Raw genomic sequence first — 19,930 nt, 5'->3', positions numbered from 1 at the left:
ACAAGATAGGAATAAGGTTAAGATAAATGTAGTTGCAAGAGATGGTGGATTCCTTGCTTACACTTAACAAATGAACTGGGAAAGCTATTCCCCTATCCTCCCGTTTCCATATCCTCTTTCCCTCCCATTATATAAATCATTGTTGAGTCTACGAATGGTCTCAAGTTTCATTCAAGTCTCTGCAACATGGGGAATTCCATGGGTGGTTTCATGGGAAAAGGTATGTATCCTTTTTTCTTCTCATGCTGATTATTAGTTAGGGGGAATGAAAAAGAAAACACCCCTGCATTTTCCATGCCTGCCATGAATGAACTTTTCTGTACGACAGGGTTGCCATCCACACAGATGTTAAGCATTGTGTTTAAATCACTTTACGAGCAGTTCACAGATGAAGAAATCAAAGACTTCGACGATTTCCATGCTGCTATTCTTGATATCTTGACGTAAGAAATTTCTATTTCGAAAAAAAAAATTGTAGAATTAGATAGTCATAAAGAAAATATTTTTATTCGTTTCCCTTTAGAGAGGAAAACGCTATATATGTTGCATAAAACTATCTAGTACAATGTCTTAAAACTTAGTTCATGAAAATTTATATTTCAAAATCTCATTGATGAATAAATAAATGAGAAACACTTGAATATTTAATTCATTGATTGATGCATGATTTCTTATTGAGTTTGAATATTCTTTCCTAAACTCAAAATAAATAAATAAACAAATAAGAACTTTGTTATATGTAGTTGGCTGAATTTCTGAAGGAGCAAAGCCAAATTTTTGCATTTTTCTCAGCCAAAATGAATTGCTAGAAGCAAGAAAACCGGACATTTAGGATCCCACCAAAGAAATGTGGAGACCACTGATCAGAATTTAGAGCACCTCAACCAAAGAAGATAGGAAAACTACCCAAAGAGAGACTAATGCAAAGGTAACCCACAGCAAAAACAAAGAATCACATCAGAACAAAGATGCCACACCCACAAATGAAAACTTGTTAGCATCAAACAAGGATAAACTAGCAAGAAGACAAATAGAAAGAAGTTAGGCTAGGAATCAGATTCTTCACTGCCGAATGCCAATTATTCTTTATCTGTTTGTGGTTACTGTCGTTATTTGAAAATATCTGAGTTTTTAGTTTAACAATCTTCCATTGATTGTAGTGTTATAAACTCAGCATTGCCTGGTAAACATTATGATGCTCCTGCTCGCAGTGAAGTAGAGGTCAGTCTATTTTGACTTGAAATTTTTATGTACCATCTCCTCCCATTACCTTCATTTTATTACCATTCATCTTTCCTCAATTCATCCCGTAATACCAATCCTATCAAATTTTAACGCAGAGATGTTTTCAAGAATGGTGCAACGAAGAAGATCCAGCAAAAAAGAAGGAGGTGTTTGTTAAGTTTATTAAGAAAATAGAGCTTAGCAAGCTGGATAACACTACTATTATGACTGGAATAGTAACCCCTCCGGCAGCCATGGCAGCCAAGAAAGCGGGAGAATTTCTGCCTCATTTGAGTATGATTAAGGCCATTCCTGATGTTATATTTGTACCGTCTGTTACCGTGGCTGCCCTAGTCATTTCCAAGCTCTCCAGAAGGCTACACAAGCGGAGCGTGCGGTCCCAACCCAACCGAGCCGAGCCCTCTAATGTGGATGAGATTCAGCCTGTGGCAGAGCAAAGCACACCTCCTTGTCCTCCAGATTAAAATTAAAATGAAAAGAGAAAAAAAAAACAAATGGAAAGAGGAAAATTGGGTTTTCAAAGCTTGCCTCACTCAAGCTCTTGAATCATTATGAAAAAACATGTGAATATCCTAGGTTTTATATAAAATTGTAATTTACAAAGCTAATGCCAGTTAACACTATGGTAAGTGTATATGCGTGCTGTTGGAAGGGATTTTAATAGCTGAGATGTTGTTTACTTTCGTAAAAGTAAGTTGCTTGGACAAACCTAATGAAATTCTCTCCACCGGATCAACTCCATAGCGTTAGCAGAGCATATTTACTTGGAATGCTGCTGGTTTTTCAGCCCGGTACTTCATTTTGGGGTCACCATTAGATTACTCAGAATAAGAGAAACCCTTGTATATCATCTTTCAAACTAGCTTGACATGCTAGTAATTATACAAGCATCATTTTTAGCTTAATAAACTTTATCCTTCACTCTTCAAATTTTTACACTTGAATTTGTTAAATTGAAACTTCAATTCCTAAGCGTTAGCAGATTGGTTTAGACTCTGGACCGGACTACCACCAAAGAAAGGAATATCCCCAAGCACAACGTAAAACTACGAATACCGCAGCATCTGAACTGAACAAGTAGGAATATCCCCAAGCACAATGTAAAACTACGAATACCGCAGCATCTGAACTGAACAAGTAGCATGTACAGATCATGCTTGAAGCATGAAACAAGGTGAAGATAGCAAAATATTCACTGAGCATGTACATAGATTTCATTAGAGCTGGAAACGTTCACTACTGCTCTTCCAGAAGTTATTTCCTTTGAACGTGTACAGATTCAAAATCCCAAATTACCAAATCCAATTAACCCGAGGATCTTCGACTCCACCTACCTGAGCCTGATTTTCGTTTCCCCCTCTTCCGTTTGTTATTAGGGCCCTTTGACTTGGAAGTCAAAGATATCTTCTCATTCGGTTGAACAGAAGGGTTTGTAGGGAGGTCATCTCCAGGAGCAAGAACAATAGAAACAGTCTTAGGTTTTTCCATTGGTTTCCGTGGCTCCACTGCCTGCTCAGTTAAACCACTTCGAAAATTACGCAACTCTTCCTTCGCAGCCTGGTTATGTATCAAAATATTATCCTCAGTCTGCAGATATAAATGAAGATCAGTTGCAGTACTATAAATGAAAACAAGATTGTCAAAATGCGTATTTGTAATCAAATACTAGCTAATATTCACAATCTTTCATGAAACAATTTGACAAGAATCCTGATTAGAGCAAATAGGGAGGATGATAGAGTAGTGTGAATCATTAATCAAACATAAGAGGGAATAATAAGAGAGTAAGGAAATGGGGCAAGAAGGAGAATATTTTTCTTATATTAGATGTGCAAAGGAAAAAACTTTCTTTCCTAGCCATTAGTCTTATATAAACAAAACTAACATTTCAGCAGGATCAGCATTAGCAGAAGGAAAGAATAAAACCAAAAATATCTAATTACAAGTAAAATCCTTCGTTATCCTCTGCTATGGCCAAAAGCCATAGCAAAGAATTGAAATGTAAAACTTAATAAGAAGAGAAGAATTATTAGCAATAGAAAATGATGGAAAAGAAAAAACTAAAAAGATCAAGAAGAAGAAGAATATGTCCAAAGAGGAGAACTCACATTTTCATAAGAAATCCCAGCCAGATGCTGACCTGTGCCCTCAACCATATCAGGGAAAGGTGTCACCTCTCCATGACTTGAAACTGCACTTCCAGGCATAAAAAGATCTCCCATATTACACTCAGATAGATGCTGGGATGAAGCATATTGAGATCTATGTGGGATTCTCTCTCCACTCTCACGTGGAGAAGGACGATTTCTAGAACTGTTTAACGCATCAGATGGCACAAGTGAACTCAACATATTAATGGAAGAGAACTTTCGAGGACTTTCGTTGACCACCTTGTCGACTCGGGTCTTTAGTCTGCGTACTTGTGATTGAACCAGATCAATCTTTCTAAGGATCTGCCCTGACCAAGTATCACCATCTCTGAATTCAAGACATGACAATCCATCATTCAACCAAACATCACCATTGCCATTGCCCGTTTTGTTTTCTGCAGAAATTATCATGTAAGAAAATGGACAACATCTCAAGTAGAGGAGGGAGAAAGTCAATTTTTACAAACACACACTGTAAGGTTATTTGTTAAACCTTGCTCTATTACTAGAAGATAAACAATCATCAATAAGTCAAATATAATTCTTCTTACCTAGATTACCATTGTCATTATCCAGAGTAGCAGTAGCAACAACGGATTTCTTACTTTCTGGGAGCAAGAAAAATATACTTATCAGATTTGGATTTGGCAAAAACAAATTCTATTAAGAATGATCATGAAATTCGTACCATAATATGAGAAGAGGTTATGAAATGACATATAAGATGCTAAATCGGCAGTCTCTTCAACTCGTTTTCTTTTCCTCCTCTTCATTACTTTTTTTCTTTGAATTTGACGAGGAAAAGGTTGTGACTTCACATCAAGCCCTTCAAAAGTGAACTTCTCATATTCAAACTTCTTTCTCTGATCATATTCTGCAAGTTCTCTATCATATGTCAATGCTTGAGACTTAAATTCCTTAAGCTGCAGTTCTAACCATTTACATCGCCACATAAGGGGACGTATAAACCTCCTCCAATGATCTGTCAACTTTCTCTTCCTGTAAAATTTAGGAAAAACGAAACAAACCAAATAATGCAACATGTAATTGGACTTCAAATCAAGCATACTTCCCAGAATGGTAATATAGTAACAGAGAGTTTATTATTTACCATTACTTTTCCAGCCAAAACAATCGAAATGATAATTCTATCAGCATCAATATGATTTTAAATAGTACGTTTAATAAGGTTTAGGGTTTAGGGCTTTTAGAAACCACTCAATCGAAAATTTGTTACTAAATATCAGTAAAATAACAAGCAAATGGAACATAAGAATTTTTCAATATGAACATTGTTCTTCATACATAACCTCAGTAATTTCAAATTCCTAAAAAAGGTGATTCTAAATTTCCAAAAAAAACAGGCAGAAATCTTCACAGTTGGCAAAGCAGTGGAAGGTTTAGAAATCAATCATCATTCATCAGCACACAATCTACCCAGATAAGTTTATAAACCAAGACCAAAACAAAATAGTTCAAATTACAAAAAACATACCTCATTGGAAACAATCCATCAAACACTGATCCCAGTGGACTCGCACCACATAATGCCGATTCAACTTCAGCATCACTTATTGCTGAATCATTCTCCACCCCTGACGCTGTGCCACCAAAAGAACTCGAATTCTCAGTGTCATCCTGACATTCAGCAACAGCCAACCTGTCCCCACCAGAATTTGTGCATTCAGTTATGTTAATCTCCATATACTCATCTCCTTCAGGTATTTTTGCTTGTCCTTCTCCATACAAAGTTTCCTCAGCAAATATGTGGTCCTCACAGTTACTCACACAATGCATAAGCTTATCTTTGGAATCATGGGGCAAGCTTCCATTTTCATTATTGTTCAAAACCACTTCCATCATTGTTTCCGACTTGTCTTTTGGCTCCAAATCAGGGCCCATATCGAAAAATCATATATCCTTCAATTCATTCTAAGTCAATTAATTACTAACTCCTGCAACATTCGAATCAGTATGACATTACCATTTTGACTAAGGAAATTGAAATAAAAAAAATATAAAACAAGTAAATGGATTATATTTATTTTTGATTAAAAGTACACATTGATCAAAGCTGCAGAACATAAACAAGCTAATAAAAAACGAAAAAATCAATTTTTTTTTGACAAATCACAAGTTAGTCAAAATATACCCTCAGACAACACGAGCACAAGGAACATTAAACAGTGAGAAAATGGAAATGTTTTCGTTATAAAACTGGAAAATGTTACACATAAATCGCAAAACCCTAAACCCCAGAACAGGGAACAGAGAAGGGGGAAAGAAGAACCTCGCGTTCGAGTCTCTACTCATCCTGGCAGACGAGAAAGGCAAGATCACCCGCGAAAGAATTTAGCGCCGCCGGTGACGGAGGGGTTTTTTTTGAATTTCGGAGTGGTGTTTGAAATTTGGAATCCAAAAATAATAGTAAAAAGGATTTCGCGAGGGTGTGAATGGCGAGGAGCAAGACCAATGGACAGCTAAGAAATGTTCGCTCCAGCCTCAAAAGGAATAAAGGACGGCTGAGAAATGATCTACGGACAATGGTTCATTATACGTGGCCCCTACCTAATTCGTCTTTTTGGGCCCAGGCCCTACCAAATTCATGTATCTTCAACTTGGGCTGTTTTGGGCCAATGTTTAAGAGTAAATTTCCCTCTTTTATGAATAATGAAATATACATTTTCTCCTTTTTTTATTTAGAAGGTAACAAAAATGGAAAAAATATTAATTTAATATCATATATATTAAAAACAACATCAACAACTAATAGTAAAATCTGAAATGGGATTTCTCTTTCATCAAGTATTATTATATTGAGGAAGCTAGAAAAAGAAGGGAAAGAAAGAATCACTCACTTCCTTTTGTACAGCTTAGGCATTGTAAAACAACATAAATTTGATTAATGAAACAATTAAAATCAAATAGCTCATGCTAAGAGGAATTGAATGGATTTTGACAGCTGATAAATCACTTAAACAAATGCTGAAGGACTTGGTTAGAAAATTTGCCAATGAAAAAGCAAAGAAAATGGAACTAGGTTCTCAAAATCATGGGAAATACATCATTAAACTCCTGCTCTTGGTCGCCTGCAAAGAAGCATTGCTTACAAACCAGTCTTTGACTATTTAGAAGTATCTGAAAAACAGCGAGTCGAAAAGATAATCATGGAACATCAGCCAGGACATAGATTATTCATCAGTTGTCATCCCGCCCAAGCTCGCTGCAAAGACTAGACAGACTCACATGTATGAAATTCATTTCCCACATTCACAATTTCACATCTATAACATACATAAAAGGAAGACCCAAAGCATTTCCTCATTTAGCCACGTGGAGGGTATAGGGAAAAAGAGAAAAAGGAAAGAAAAAGAGAGGTAGAAAGAGACCCGCGTGCAACGCACGGACCATAGTCTAGTATAAAAAAGTATTTCACAAGAGGACTCAATCAAATCCTCCACAAATTAATTTTTTTCTCTACAACAAACCCTGTAAATCCAAGCAGCAAAACCTTCAAATGCATTATTTGCAACATCGAATGTACACAAACTGTATTGACCCAAAACCTTGGATGGCAATGAAGGTTGTTTTCCACCTTTCAGCCTCTCCCAGCATTACCATGTCGTTGGGTTCTGAAGTAGCTCAGAAGTGCCTGTGCCTGCAACCAACAGATGCTCATCCTATTATTTTCCACAAAGGTCAAAAAGAAAGGAAGTGATATAAAATAAAAAATAATCATAATAAAAGAACAGCAAAAGCAGTATACCTTCTCTTTAGCTCTGGGGGTGCCAGACTGTGACAAGGCCACTAGTGGTGGGACAGCCCCTTCTTGGAGCACCTTGCTGCAAAACTTACCATTGGTTGTGCAGAGCTGTAAAAGAGCAGCAGCAGCATTTTCCTTTCCCCTTGCTGAACCCAACTCCACAACCTCAACCAGCACAGGAATCCCATTCTCCTGACCAATTGCAGTCCTCCCTTCAGGAATTGTAGCAAGATTTGCCAAAACAGCAACTGCCTTATCAACCATTCCAGCTGCTGGGTCCATCAACTCCACAAGGTGTCTTACAGCACCAGCTTGCACAATTCGGGCCTTGTTTTCATGAAATATTGACAGATTAAACAAGGCTGTAGCAGCATCTTTCTTTCCCCTAGGAGTACCATTGCCCAATAAATCAACAAGAGGCCTGATTGCCCCAGATCTTCCAATCTTGACTTTGTTATCCTCAATGACCGAAAGGCTAAAAAGAGTGGCAGCTGAATTCTCTTTAGCTTCAGGACTTCCTGTCTCGAGGACATGAATCAGAGGTTTGATTGCATCAGCATTAGCAATAGCTGATTTGTTGTTATCATTAATTGATAAGTTAAGAAGTGCTGTAACAGCATTTTCCTGTGTCTTGGTATCTGGTGAATGAAGCAAATCAACTAACAAGCTGATGGCCCCACAGTTGGCTATTATAACCCGATTATCCATATTGTGCTTGGCAAGTAGCCTGAGTTCAGATGTGGCATCTCTTTGAGTATCAACTGAAGTGTTTTTCAAGTCCTCTACCAACTTCTTAACTTGGGTTTCAATTCCAGAAAGGTCAGCCCTGTTCTCAATGCCAGGAGAAGAAACTATCCTTGGAATGAATCTCTCCGATGGCCTGCGCCAGATCGTTTGGCTTCGAGATCGTGCATCCATCAATCGAGGTGGGAACTCAGGTTCTCTCTGCGGGATGGCTGAGCTAGCTGCAGGCTGTGTGTCAGATTTCACCTCTCCAGAACCATCACTACTGTAAGCTGCTAGTTGAGTTGACCCCTCAGAAGTCTCATTGGCATCTCCAACTACTCCCCGAGGAAAATCTGAATTAGAAAGTGTACTAGAGGCTGAATCAGATCTTGTATGGTTCTGAGACGACTGTCCAGCACTATGAAATTCTATACTAGAAGGTGACATAGAGGGTTGGCCAACTGAATCTCTATTCTCTTGTTCCAAGTTTGATCTGTCTTCAGCACTATTTAGTGTTATTCTTGCAACATCCAGACACTCTCCATTTCCAGCTACACCTGGCAAGGAACCCTCTGAGGTAGAACATGGATGTAGTGGGGAGGTTCCCTCCTGATGAAGTCCACTGGAGATGATTAGGTTCTTACCAGATGAACCTGTAGGCCGTGACTCAGGTGACACTGGTTGGCTGCTTCTGGAATGTGGAAAACTATTTGAGTCCCTTGGCAAACCAGACTCGGCATGCACAAGAAGAGGAGAGGGCTGGTTTAAACTCATGGACTTTACAGGATCAGGCAACTTCACATTGTTTGACTCACACCAGTTTGCAATTAGTGCCTTAACTGTGTAGTTAGGTATAAGATTGGTATGAGCTAAAGTCTGCCGTGTCTTAGGGCACACAGTGAGCCCAAGATCAATCCATTTCTTGATGAAAGCCCGCTCATAGGTTTGTCCGGATGCCACAATCACAGGATCAGTCATTAGCTCTAGGGAAAGGGGGCAGCAGAAATCAGCAGCTATGGGAACCGGGCTACAGGACTGAGATTGTTTTATTAAAACAAGGCGATCATGCATGCGAGTTACAAGAGCAATCATTTGATCAATAAACTCAGCTTCTGTAGTTTTTTCAGCTTGTTCAGCATTCTCCTTCAACTTTTCAAGGGCCACAGCCTCTATCAGAATCTCCTGGTTTGAACTCAAGCTCAAACTCTCCGCAATTTTCACTAGCATTTCTGAGCTTGGTCCAACACTATCCACTTGATCCCTTATGGCTTCCCTAATGACAGATGATGTTTGTTCATATCCCACATGCTTAATTTTCTGCAAGCAGTGCTGCAATCAATCACGCCAACTGTTAGACATCCTGAAATGTGGATTCCTTTCAAGCATTCTTTAAACTCAGAAATCTAATCAAAAGGACAGCCATTCATTTTCTCACATGTCAAAACTATCTAGGTTAGAAGCCCATTCATTCTCCAATGGATGACTTTTCATCTACCTAATAATATTTTGGTAATCCTTGAGATAATATGATAATTACGCTCTATTTCTAACACAAAATGAGAGTAACAGCTTTAATGATTTTGTGTCATAAGTTACCTCGAGAGATGCTGAACTCAATTCATCAGGCAGCTGCTGATGGGAAGACTTCAAGAACTGGAATATGTCCAGGCTAGAATTTCGAATATTTGATATTAATGACTCAACTTGCAGAACCTAGACATTCAGAAGAGAAGATGATTATCCTAGTGCATTATACAAAAAAAGCCCACACTAATTGACTAATAGTTGCTTACAAGAAAATTCTATTCTTCTATAGCATTATTTTCCAAAAAGGCCCATCCATAGCAATTTTCCACCCAAATATGATCAAACATTCAAGAATCATGACTTTGGGGCTAAACTTATCCAAAAGCCACGCATTTCAATAAGTACTCTTACAACCAAACATGATAAAGTTCTAATAACCATAAGAGATGAGAAGAAGAAGAGGATACATAGATAAATGCATACACATGGGCAGAACATGTTTCTGACTTGTTATTGCACAGCAATGAAGCATGAATGACAACAATAATCAATACCGAACATCTCAAATGGAAATATTAATGCTAACATGAGTAATTGATGAAAGCTTTATTATCACAAGTATGCCAATGCATAAAAGGTTAGCTTAGGTACTTTTTCCTTCTCAGAGGTGAACAAAAATTGCAAAGTAAACTTGTGAACTGAAAATACAACTTGTAACTTACAAAGTAAACTTTACTCAAAAGGGGTTGCCAGCTTTCAAATTGCTCTCTTAATTCTTCAACAGAGAGACCTAAACCTTCAAATGCCTTACTAAGCACTTCATCAGAAGTAATTTCTGAATCAACAATTGCATTAAGAATTGGCTTCAACAACTTTAGTACCTCTTCTGCTCTCTGGTAGTACTTCTGAACTGGTTCTGAGTTAATGTTCTCAGAAGATGACAAATTTAGAAATGAGGAAATGTTACTAAGAAGTGCTTTTAACAAAGATATCTCCATCCGATCTGTGTCAACAGGAGAAAAAAAAAAGAAAGTCAGAGAGACCACAATTAAGAAAGAGAAGCAGAGGGGAAAAAAAACTAAAATAATAATAGGCAAACTACCAATGCATGCAAACCATATCATATGAGTATCTTTCTAATTTGTTTTTAGTGATCATAACCAATTCATCAGGTTTGAAGTCCCACATGAAATATAAAACAAGTAAAGTCATATTATTGCATTGAGATAATAAGGTTTTGGCAAACATAAAATAATCATTAGATGATGTACCAAAATATTTCATAAAGATAAGGTTTTGGAACTGCTTTTCAAAAAAAAAAAATTGTTTGGAACCAATTAATAGTTTGACCGCTTCCAACATGTCAGTAACTTTGAAGTAATAATGCTTTTCAAAAAAAAAAAAAGTTTTGAAGTAATAATACCCTCTTATAGTTCATGATACTTCTCTACATTCCACGTTATTTTAGACTACCCAAGTTTGTCTCTCAGTTATCATTTTTTTTATTTTTTTCACTCACTTGATGTTATTCCATAATTTCAAATATTCCTGTGTGTAGGGTTATCCACAACAAAAAAATACCCTTCAAAAGGATCAGTTGTTTTCAATATAAAGATCACACTGCAGTACATTTATTCGTATACAGCAAAGAACATCTCATGAATGAGCTTAACAATCCAGCATTATCAAACCAATCAAAGGAAACGCACAATAGCCATCTCAAATGTCATCATTGACCATAACAGGAAGAGAAAGAAAGGAAGAATAGAGAAACTGAAGCCATCTCAAATGTCATCATTGAGCATAACAGAAAGAGAAAGAAGGGAGGAATAGAGAAACTGAAGCCATCTCAAATGTCATCATTGTGCATAACAGGAAGAGAAAGAAAGGAAGAATATAGAAACTGAAGAAAAAATTAAAGAACATGATGCTCAATAAACCTCCAATATAAATCAGGGAATGTTGATTCAAACATAAATCATGACATGAAACAACAGGATAAAGCCTTCAGCTAAGTCATCTGGTTCAACTACCTAATTCCTTTCTCAGCATTCAACTTAACCTAAAGCAAAATTATCACTGAATCTAGGGCAAGTGCATCTTCTGTTAACACCACTATCAACAAAGTTCTTTTGGTGCAAAACTGATGTAGGAACAAAATGCATAAATTCATCTGCCAAGTTTGAAGAAAAAAAGTGAAAACAGGAAAGTCCAAAAAAAGTAAGGGCATAGTACATACCTTTTCCACAGCTTTTTTGTAAAATCTAACAGCAAAGTTCTTTCTCAACCACTGATCCTTGGAAAACCATATTATTCCACACAACTGTCGGAAACCCTTTTGAACATCTGTATCATATGTAGCTACACTATTTAGATATCAAGAACCACACTGATTTTTGAAATCTCAACTTCGTCAACTAGCAATCCCTATACAGAATCAAAATTTTAAATCAAGATTTAGTGAACTTAGAATATTAAGAACAAAGACAAAGATTAAATACAAGTACATTGAAACTTTAAACCTTCAAATACAATATTTACCACCAAAATACCCACTAAAGTTACAGCAAAGTTCCCCTTCAAAGTTTATTATGCTGACAATCCTCTAGTGTCCATCAACATGCAATTAAAGAAGACCTAAAAAAAATAATAAAAAGCAGCCGCCTCTCTACATTAAACATAATATGATCCCCACCCAGCCACCGCTAAGGAAAGAGTTAGCTCACTATTAACAAGCCACATCCTTCTCTAAAGATTAGAGCAAATAAATGAAGGCTAAGGAATGATTCAAATTGGTGACTGCTCTTTCAATGGAATTGTCTTTACCCCAGTACTTTATAAGCTTCTGTACTTCATGCAGTTCCTGTCCACTAAAGCCCTAGTTTCTAGGAAAGTGATAGTTAGTTATTTGGATGTATTTTTCCTATTTTTGGTAATCGATTGCAACTTTAATAAAATTCGATACAGATCAGACCTGAATATGTTTACCTACATTTTGGAATGGAAAAAGACAATATTGAAACAAAAGCAACCAGATAAGACTACTGGGGTGTAAAGCTACCCCACACTAGTTCATTAACCATCTGGTGATCTAAAACCAAAAGTTGGATGGTTCAAAGAAAATAAAGCCCTTATAACAAATTCTAACAACAAACATAAATCTCCCCACAACCACGTTCAAATTCCATAAGCTACACATTTGCTAGTAGATGAAAATTAGCACAATAGCAACAAGAACTATAAAGTTAACCAAATCATTACTGCCAAAAGCTATCTCCAAATGGTTTCTTATGTCAATTTTACAGCTTACTTTACATTTTAGATAGTCTCCAAGTTCCCGATAACAGCGTAGTATGATCACAACTTAATCAAATCGTCTTTACACACTAATGAATTTGACACACATACATATCTGTGAGGTAGGAATAAAAAAACCAACAACGCTTTGAAAGTCCAATTTTAAGCTGTTTTTTGCGCTTTTAAACAGCTAAACAAACTCATAACTAAATCTTACCCCAAAACCCGCTCCGTCCTTAAAATTTAATTTATCCAGAAACCCACTTAGCCTTTTTAAACCATACTATCAAACAACATGGTCATACAGAAAGTAACTAGATCAAATGGATTTCCTTTTTATTTCCCTAATAAATAACTCCAAAGATGCAATTTTTCAGCTAGCGATTGAGTCAAAAATATAGAGAAAATTACAAGGAAATTATAACAAACGAAGTAAGAGACCCCTCAATCAAGATCTTTCAACAATTTTAATCATCTTCACCAGGAACCCCAAACGGCAGCTTTGATTCTCTAAGCCGTTTGAGAAGAACTCAAATGCATATCTCAAAATCAAAAGATAATTGAACTCAGAAATAAAGAGAGATTTCAAAGCCAAAAAAAAAAAAAAAAAAGAACGACAGAAAGAAATAGTACCTAAATGAATGCAGCTTTGAATTGTGGGTTTTTTTCTTCTCTTAATCTTTGTAAGAAAAAGAAGAAACCCAGATTCCGCTATTGTTGCTGGGTCTTCTGCTTTCCTTTTTTTTTTTCCTTCGTTCTAATAGTCTTTGCTTGTTTGTTTTTTGTTTTTTTTTTTTCAATTTTTGGGATTAAATATTGGGGGGTTTAGTTAAATTTTTGTTTTTTCGTTGCTGAGGAGGTTGCCTAGTTGGAGAATGGGACATTCTCGTCATTTTGGAATTTGTTTATGAATATTTTGACCGGAACTTTGGGGGATTTCATCACGTAGCCCCCAAAAGAGCCGGTTACCAGAATTTCTTTCTTTTATGATTCACCAAACGTAGTACTCCTCCTCAATATCTCTTCACTTTTTTTTTAACTATCAATTAAAATATTCAAAGATAAATTCCACAATAAAAGCTACAACACAATTACCATCTTGGCCTTTGTATAACAATATGTTTGAATCTTATGCAGTTAGCTTAAAGTTTAAACCCCGAATCCCCCAATTTTTAATTGCATTTAATTTTAAATTTTTGAGACAAATAAAAATTGAAACTTTCCATAGAAGCAGAAGAAGGAAAATTGAAAGATGATTGAAAAAAGTGTTGGTCGTAACTGATGCACAAGTTGGATCCGTCAGTTTTGACCCGCAAGGTCTTACACTTCATTCACCACAACTTTGAGGAGTTGAGTCGCTGTGTTTTACCAAAACTACGTGTCAGAACAAAATCAATCTGAGCTTCGTCAAAGAAATTTCCTCTTTGAAATTTCCATATGTCTACTACGTTTTCGTAATTAACTGCAGTCAAATTCTACCCAATGACGGCAGCTTTTCGGATCCTGAAACGCTTACCTGGATTGGAAAAGAACACAAGAACCGAAGGGGGTTTCTTGGGGTGAGAGTTCATCGATTACCAACCTTATTATTTTTCCTTTTGGATCAATGTCAAAGTCTCGTTTTTCCACGGCCAAACCCAAAAGATAAACTAAAGAAATATTTATTTGGCCGGTTACCCTCTAAAAGTAAATTCAACAGCAATAGTTGTGTGAAATCAAACCCTTTATTGACCAGCTTTTCTGATTGACTTTGCATGTTATAATATTCACATACAAATTGACTTGGGGAATTCTTTTCTGTACTTCTATCTTGATATGATAAACAGAAAAGGACGATCCCTGTCATCGAGCAAAACTCTTAGACCAGTCAACTGTAATGGTGCAGAACCCATGGCCACCGTCTATGGACAATGCTTCTTTCAGCATAATAATCGAGCATAAATAGCTTTTAAGACTCTAGTGGCTGGAGTTCTTGCTCTGGAACTGCTCCATCAACAGGTTTGTACAACTTGAGTGCTTGTTGCCTGCGTCTCCAGATAATCCATACTCCAGAAGCTGATAATCCAACAATTATTGTCATGATAATAGCCAAAAGAACCACCAAATAGTGCTGCTGCCACCATGTTCTGTATCATTTCCGATGAACAAATCATGTTAAATCTTATATCATCACTTGTCATGTAATACTAACATAGTTCTGAATATAAATTCACCAAGAGATATGTATAGATTACACTAAAATGTTTTTTTTTTTTTTGAGAGGGGAAAGAGAAAAGAAGAGAGGGGAGGGAGGAGGGGGGTTGTTCTTATTAAGGTCTAAATGAAATTAATAGCATAAAGGCAAATAATAAATTATGGAATTTTTCAACATTTGAGACAACCCTGGCCCCTGCAGGTCCCAACTAAGTTTCACCTATTATAAATAGAGTTGAAGAGGTCAACTAGCAGCTCAAAATAGATGTTGCATCATGAATTAGTAGGTTACATGCTCTTATTTAGTTTTTGTTTATATCATGCACATGTAAACCGTAACAAATTGTTTCTATATATAAATAATTTCTAAGTTCAACAATGTTGACCATTAGACTTTGCAGGATTTGGTTAAGAATAGGCCACATTGATGAGTAACGATTTTGTTTCAAATAAATAAAACTTTTCATTTGTCAATGATATGTATTCATTATTCATAATCAGAGACTAGGAACCCAAGAGAAAAAACCAATTTAGGATGCAGATATCTCAGATAATGTAAGATAGAACAGATCCATGCTATTAGCACCAATGAACTATGTAGAAGAAATCCATGCTATTTAGAATTATGATACAAGTTTTCACACATGCACTGACATGGACATGGTAAAGAGGCCATATGGAGAGGGAATTCTGCATATTAAAATTTAAGAGCAAGCCCATGTAGTTTCAGATCCATATGTAAATAGACAGAGTCTTTCAAGATTATTCTCATCAAATGTCAGCAGGAAGGTATCTTTTAAAATGGCATACCCCCCAGGCTCCAAACCCATGCAAGCGAGAGAGAGAGAGAGAGCGGCCAAAACTAAAAGTAATAACCAGGCCTCTAGAAAATGGAAACGTACTGTTGCACAGAAGGCTCAACTTTCCATTGCACCAACTGATAATTTCCAAAAGTATCAGGAAGCCTCACACGATGTTCAGCAAGCTGAGAAATTATACTCTGGAAGCAGAAAGTCATGAAACAGCTCTAATCATGTATTAAAAGTATTGCAATGCCCCAAAAGAAGACTTACAATTGCAGCAACATTAGAAATGTAGGTAGCTGATCCTGAAGGGACTATGGCCCATGTGACAAGAGAACTGTTTCCTTCAGATGTAAAATCCAATAAATGCACCTGAAATCATCCAAACATTTTCGTAAGCCCATAAAGTAAAGATTACTACCAAAACTAACCATAGACAGAAAAATCAACTGCTTGGTAAGATAGTTTAAAATTCCTTTCGCAATTAACATGCAATTTCACATTAATAGTTCATAAATTACTGGCATCAAATGCTCCTGTATTCGAAGACAGTAGATGGTTAACCTGTGAAGCATTGACATCTAACTCCTTGGCAATAAACTCAGCGAGTTCATTGATGTGAGGCTTTAGATAGGAGTAGTCAATGCTCAATGACATATCCAATGTAATTTCACCGATTTGAATTTCCCCTGTTCATCAATAAGGAAATGTCATCTGAAAGAATTCCAACTGAAATACATGATATATACTGATTTTACACCAGAAGGGGTAATTGAACAGTAACATGACCTTGTTTCTTGAAGATGGAATATAGCAGAACATTATTACTTAGAAAGCATAATTAACAAAGAAATGAACACTCATGCTTTTCAATAAAATAAATGGCAGAACAGAGTTTTAATCCTGCAATGGATGCAAATAGAATGAGAACCATGTAAGGTCCTTGGATAACTGTGGTTTACTGTACCTGGAATAGCATAATGTGATGATCCATCAGGGGCTGAAGTAGGTGGTGATTCCACAGTTGAATTATCCTTCCCACTTGAAGACGAAGGAGATGGGGATGGTGCACCATTTATGCGAAGCCTTTCCCATAGCTCAGAACAATTAGTCTTCCAGAAACCAATCTTCAAATGCTCACGGTCATATGTAACAAGAGTATTACGCACAATGATTCCTATTATAGACAACTAGTTACAACAAGAATGAAAAAAACAAGAGGACAGTCCCACAATTTTCATGGTAACAAATTAAAGATTTGGAATTGAACTGGGAGATATTTTGGCAAACTTTACTACAAAAGATGGTTCCAATTGCATCAAATTCCAATAACTAAGACCAAGCAACAAAAAGGACGCTCATTAAAGCTTAACACGGAATGACATTATGAAACACAAGTTCTCTGAAGCTTAACATACCTCCCAGAAGGGTAGTAGGATCCTTTTCATTTGGGAAGATCCCAAGGCAATATCCACCGTGCACCTTTGAATGCTTTATGAATATAATATGTAAGATAAGCAGAAAACCCCTAGTCACATATTGAACATCAAGGACAGAGCAACATACTCAATTGAATTCAAACACAATTTTTCCTAAATTGACTTCAAGCATAACCTTAAGAAGGTTCCCTTGAGAAATGAAGTTGTTCAATCAGCATAAAGCAATTACAGTTTCAAAAGCTTACCCGAAACAAGTAATTCTCAGGTGCTAACAATAACTTTTGCTGATTGTCAAATACCATTTCAACTGTTGGAAATATTTTTGAGAGTTCAGAGACATCACTGAAGCAGAAAAACAAATTTTAATTGTTAATAGAACAGCAAAGATAACTAATCGGTTTTTACAATAAATAATTAAAAACAGTTCCAGTTTTCTGTTCTGTTACATGATATAAGTAATACCTGCTAGCACCAGAAAAGCATATATCATTGTAATTTGGATCAGGACCACGGATCTGCTTTAAGCTAGTAAGTTCCTTAATAATCTGCAACATAAAGATGCAAATAAAAGATATAAGGGGAAAGGAACAAATACAATAAATGCCAAGTTTTAAATTTTGAGTGTTAACAGGTCAACCTGTTAAACACGCAGCCATCTCATGCCCTTACAACTAAACATAAACTTCCAATTGAATATGTACAATTGTTAGAATGAAACTCCAATGATCCCACACATTAATGCCATTAAGGAGTCAGAGCAAAGTTTCCAAGTCATTTAACCTCAATTATAACTCAGCTGTGGGACCCCCAGTCAGAACACGGTAATATGCCTCACTAAATTTTACTAACAACTCTAGTTCATTTAAGGGAGCAGGATCTTACAGCATTCTTAAATGCCGCAAATGCTGCTTCTGGTAGATAAGCATATGTTGTACCACTATCCAGAACAGTTCCATACTTTACATCAAAGACATTTGGGTTCAAAGGTAGCTGCTTCCCCGCAACATGTATCGCTTTCAAATCTATGTTGTAATATGGACTGTTGCCATCCCGAAACTAGAGTAAATGTGTCAGATGTATCGAATGTACTTGTTAGGAAGTTGATGAGGCATTCTATCTCTCAGATAAAATGTTTACAAAAACATACCTGCGCTCAGGATCCGAATAACTAAAGACCATGTCTGGTGGGGAAGAAATACCACCAAGAACCATAGCACCCCCACCAATATCCATCCCACCATAACATAATGAGAACGAATCACTAATCACACCTTTTTCAACAAGCTGGTCAACAACGCTGAGATCACCACGGCCCAATCCCATAATGCCATCAGCATGTTGACTGTACAGGTCACCAGTTTCCTCATTTTCACAACCAAAAACAGCACGCTGCGGCACAAGTTCACTTTGATTCCCAAACGATATGATATCTTCACCAAGGACACCACTACTGCTACTCATTTCAGCATACTGTCTCTCATAAGTACATTGCACCCTGTCAGTATCACAACTGCAATCCAAATTGCACTTTACAGGTTGATAGGTACTCGACAAATCCGGCTGAAACTTTGGGTCCTGATTAAAAAAAAGCATCAGCAAACTATTGGCTTAACCACCTATCTAAATTTTCACAATCAACACAATGAAAACCTTGATAATTGTTAAGGCCCCGTTGCTACCAACATTGTGCATCCTAAAATGTTTCAATAAAGCAAATAGTATAAAGGAAAAGTCGTATACTATAAAAAAAAAAAAGATGTAAAATTTAACATTTAAATCTTTCAAAATATTGTTTGCATTACATCTTAACGACATTTTTACTCTTTGCTTCTGAAAGCAGAAGCAACGACCAAATAAAGCCTAAAGGAATGTCTTTAAAGAATAGAGTAACGCTAAAGAAACTCAAAAGGAGTTTTTCTAGTGAGATCTGCTTTAACATGCCTGGAATAAACTAAGAGTCCAAAAAATAAATAAACAGAATTTAAAAAAAAAATCAGAAAAAAGAATCATTAATGAAAATTCGAATCAGAAGTGGCAAAGATGAATGAAATTTAACAATCACCTGGTGTCTACCACATTGTTCACAAGTAGCGCAAGGAACGTAAGTAACAGTGCTTCCCGTATCCACTATAAGAGCAAATCTCTGCGGAGGTGTCCCGATCCATAGCCGCGTAGTGTAATACCTTCGAATTCCAATACTCAAAAAATCTCAGTTAAAAGAAAAAGGAAAAAAATTATTTAAAGAAATAATAATAGTGTACCCGTTGAGGAGGAGATCGTCGTAGAGTCTCATGCGAGCGTTGGGATGGGAAGAGTGAGAATCGGATCTCAGGAGGTGACGACGAGAGTGCGAGAAGGTTCTAGAAGAATTCTTGGGAAAAGGAAAGAGAGGAAGGATCATGGCGGGACGGGCGCCGTGGTGAGGTGGAGGGAGGAGGAGTGGCGTTGACGTGGAGGGATTTGATCGGGAGAGAAGAAAGAGGAGGAAGAAGGTGACGCTTGCGACGGTAATGTAAACGAGTGCCCGTGCCATGACAGCGTAGGGCGGCTCGGGCTGACGCGTAGGAATTGAAGGAGAGTGAACAAACCGGAAGCCCGAGACAGAGAAGAGGGAATGTTGGCAGGTACCAGAAATGAGCTTTGAACCTAACTGATGCAACAAAATGCACCGGGCGTTGGTTGGATAGAGCAGTTTTTTCACCAACAAACGAAAACGTCCACGAAATTAATAAAATAAATAATAACGTTTGATATAATATATCCCAGAGAGACGATGTCGTTTTAGCT

General features: G+C 36.9%; 4 protein-coding genes across 6 annotated transcripts; 1 reads left to right on the top strand and 3 right to left on the bottom strand.

The window, feature by feature from the left end:
- Window positions 1-66: 66 nt before the first annotated feature.
- Window positions 67-1,935, top strand: LOC18611235 (calcium ion-binding protein). Its single transcript, XM_018123438.2, has 4 exons — window positions 67-220; window positions 329-443; window positions 1,161-1,221; window positions 1,341-1,935. Exons 1-4 carry the CDS (start codon window positions 187-189, stop codon window positions 1,707-1,709), a joined length of 579 nt encoding a protein of 192 aa, XP_017978927.2. The 5' UTR covers window positions 67-186; the 3' UTR covers window positions 1,710-1,935.
- Window positions 1,936-2,286: 351 nt separating this feature from the next.
- Window positions 2,287-5,888, bottom strand: LOC18611234 (uncharacterized). Of its 2 annotated transcripts, none has more exons than XM_007047379.3 (6): window positions 5,686-5,888; window positions 4,891-5,350; window positions 4,084-4,394; window positions 3,947-4,003; window positions 3,354-3,790; window positions 2,287-2,802 (listed from the first exon to the last, which is right to left on the bottom strand). In XM_007047379.3, the coding sequence occupies exons 2-6, from the start codon at window positions 5,295-5,297 to the stop codon at window positions 2,551-2,553; spliced, it is 1,464 nt and encodes a 487-aa protein (XP_007047441.2). In that variant the 5' UTR covers window positions 5,298-5,350; window positions 5,686-5,888; the 3' UTR covers window positions 2,287-2,550. The 2 variants fall into 2 exon arrangements, with proteins under 2 accessions (XP_007047441.2, XP_007047440.2); XM_007047378.3 differs by having other exon boundaries at window positions 2,287-2,832; window positions 5,686-5,886.
- A 544-nt stretch (window positions 5,889-6,432) lies between these two features.
- LOC18611233 (U-box domain-containing protein 4) lies at window positions 6,433-13,673 on the bottom strand. 2 transcript variants are annotated; one of them, XM_007047374.3, is made up of 6 exons: window positions 13,342-13,673; window positions 11,651-11,838; window positions 10,134-10,414; window positions 9,481-9,597; window positions 7,162-9,213; window positions 6,433-7,053 (listed from the first exon to the last, which is right to left on the bottom strand). In XM_007047374.3, the coding sequence occupies exons 3-6, from the start codon at window positions 10,407-10,409 to the stop codon at window positions 6,994-6,996; spliced, it is 2,505 nt and encodes an 834-aa protein (XP_007047436.1). In that variant the 5' UTR covers window positions 10,410-10,414; window positions 11,651-11,838; window positions 13,342-13,673; the 3' UTR covers window positions 6,433-6,993. The 2 variants fall into 2 exon arrangements, with proteins under 2 accessions (XP_007047436.1, XP_007047439.1); XM_007047377.3 differs by having other exon boundaries at window positions 11,651-11,757.
- A 740-nt stretch (window positions 13,674-14,413) lies between these two features.
- On the bottom strand, window positions 14,414-19,852 carry LOC18611232 (aspartic proteinase 36-like). Its single transcript, XM_007047373.3, has 12 exons — window positions 19,405-19,852; window positions 19,206-19,326; window positions 18,291-18,718; window positions 18,026-18,182; window positions 17,606-17,688; window positions 17,389-17,485; window positions 17,123-17,195; window positions 16,672-16,881; window positions 16,269-16,393; window positions 15,975-16,076; window positions 15,804-15,901; window positions 14,414-14,834 (listed from the first exon to the last, which is right to left on the bottom strand). The coding sequence occupies exons 1-12, from the start codon at window positions 19,674-19,676 to the stop codon at window positions 14,657-14,659; spliced, it is 1,944 nt and encodes a 647-aa protein (XP_007047435.3). The 5' UTR covers window positions 19,677-19,852; the 3' UTR covers window positions 14,414-14,656.
- Between the last annotated feature and the right edge of the window lie 78 nt (window positions 19,853-19,930).

The sequence above is a fragment of the Theobroma cacao genome, chromosome 1, assembly GCF_053813885.1.
Source record: "Theobroma cacao isolate CCN51 chromosome 1, ASM5381388v1, whole genome shotgun sequence".
Lineage (NCBI taxonomy): Eukaryota > Viridiplantae > Streptophyta > Magnoliopsida > Malvales > Malvaceae > Theobroma > Theobroma cacao.
The sequence above is the reverse complement of the archived record's forward strand: the minus strand, read 5'-3'. Positions and strand labels throughout refer to the sequence as shown.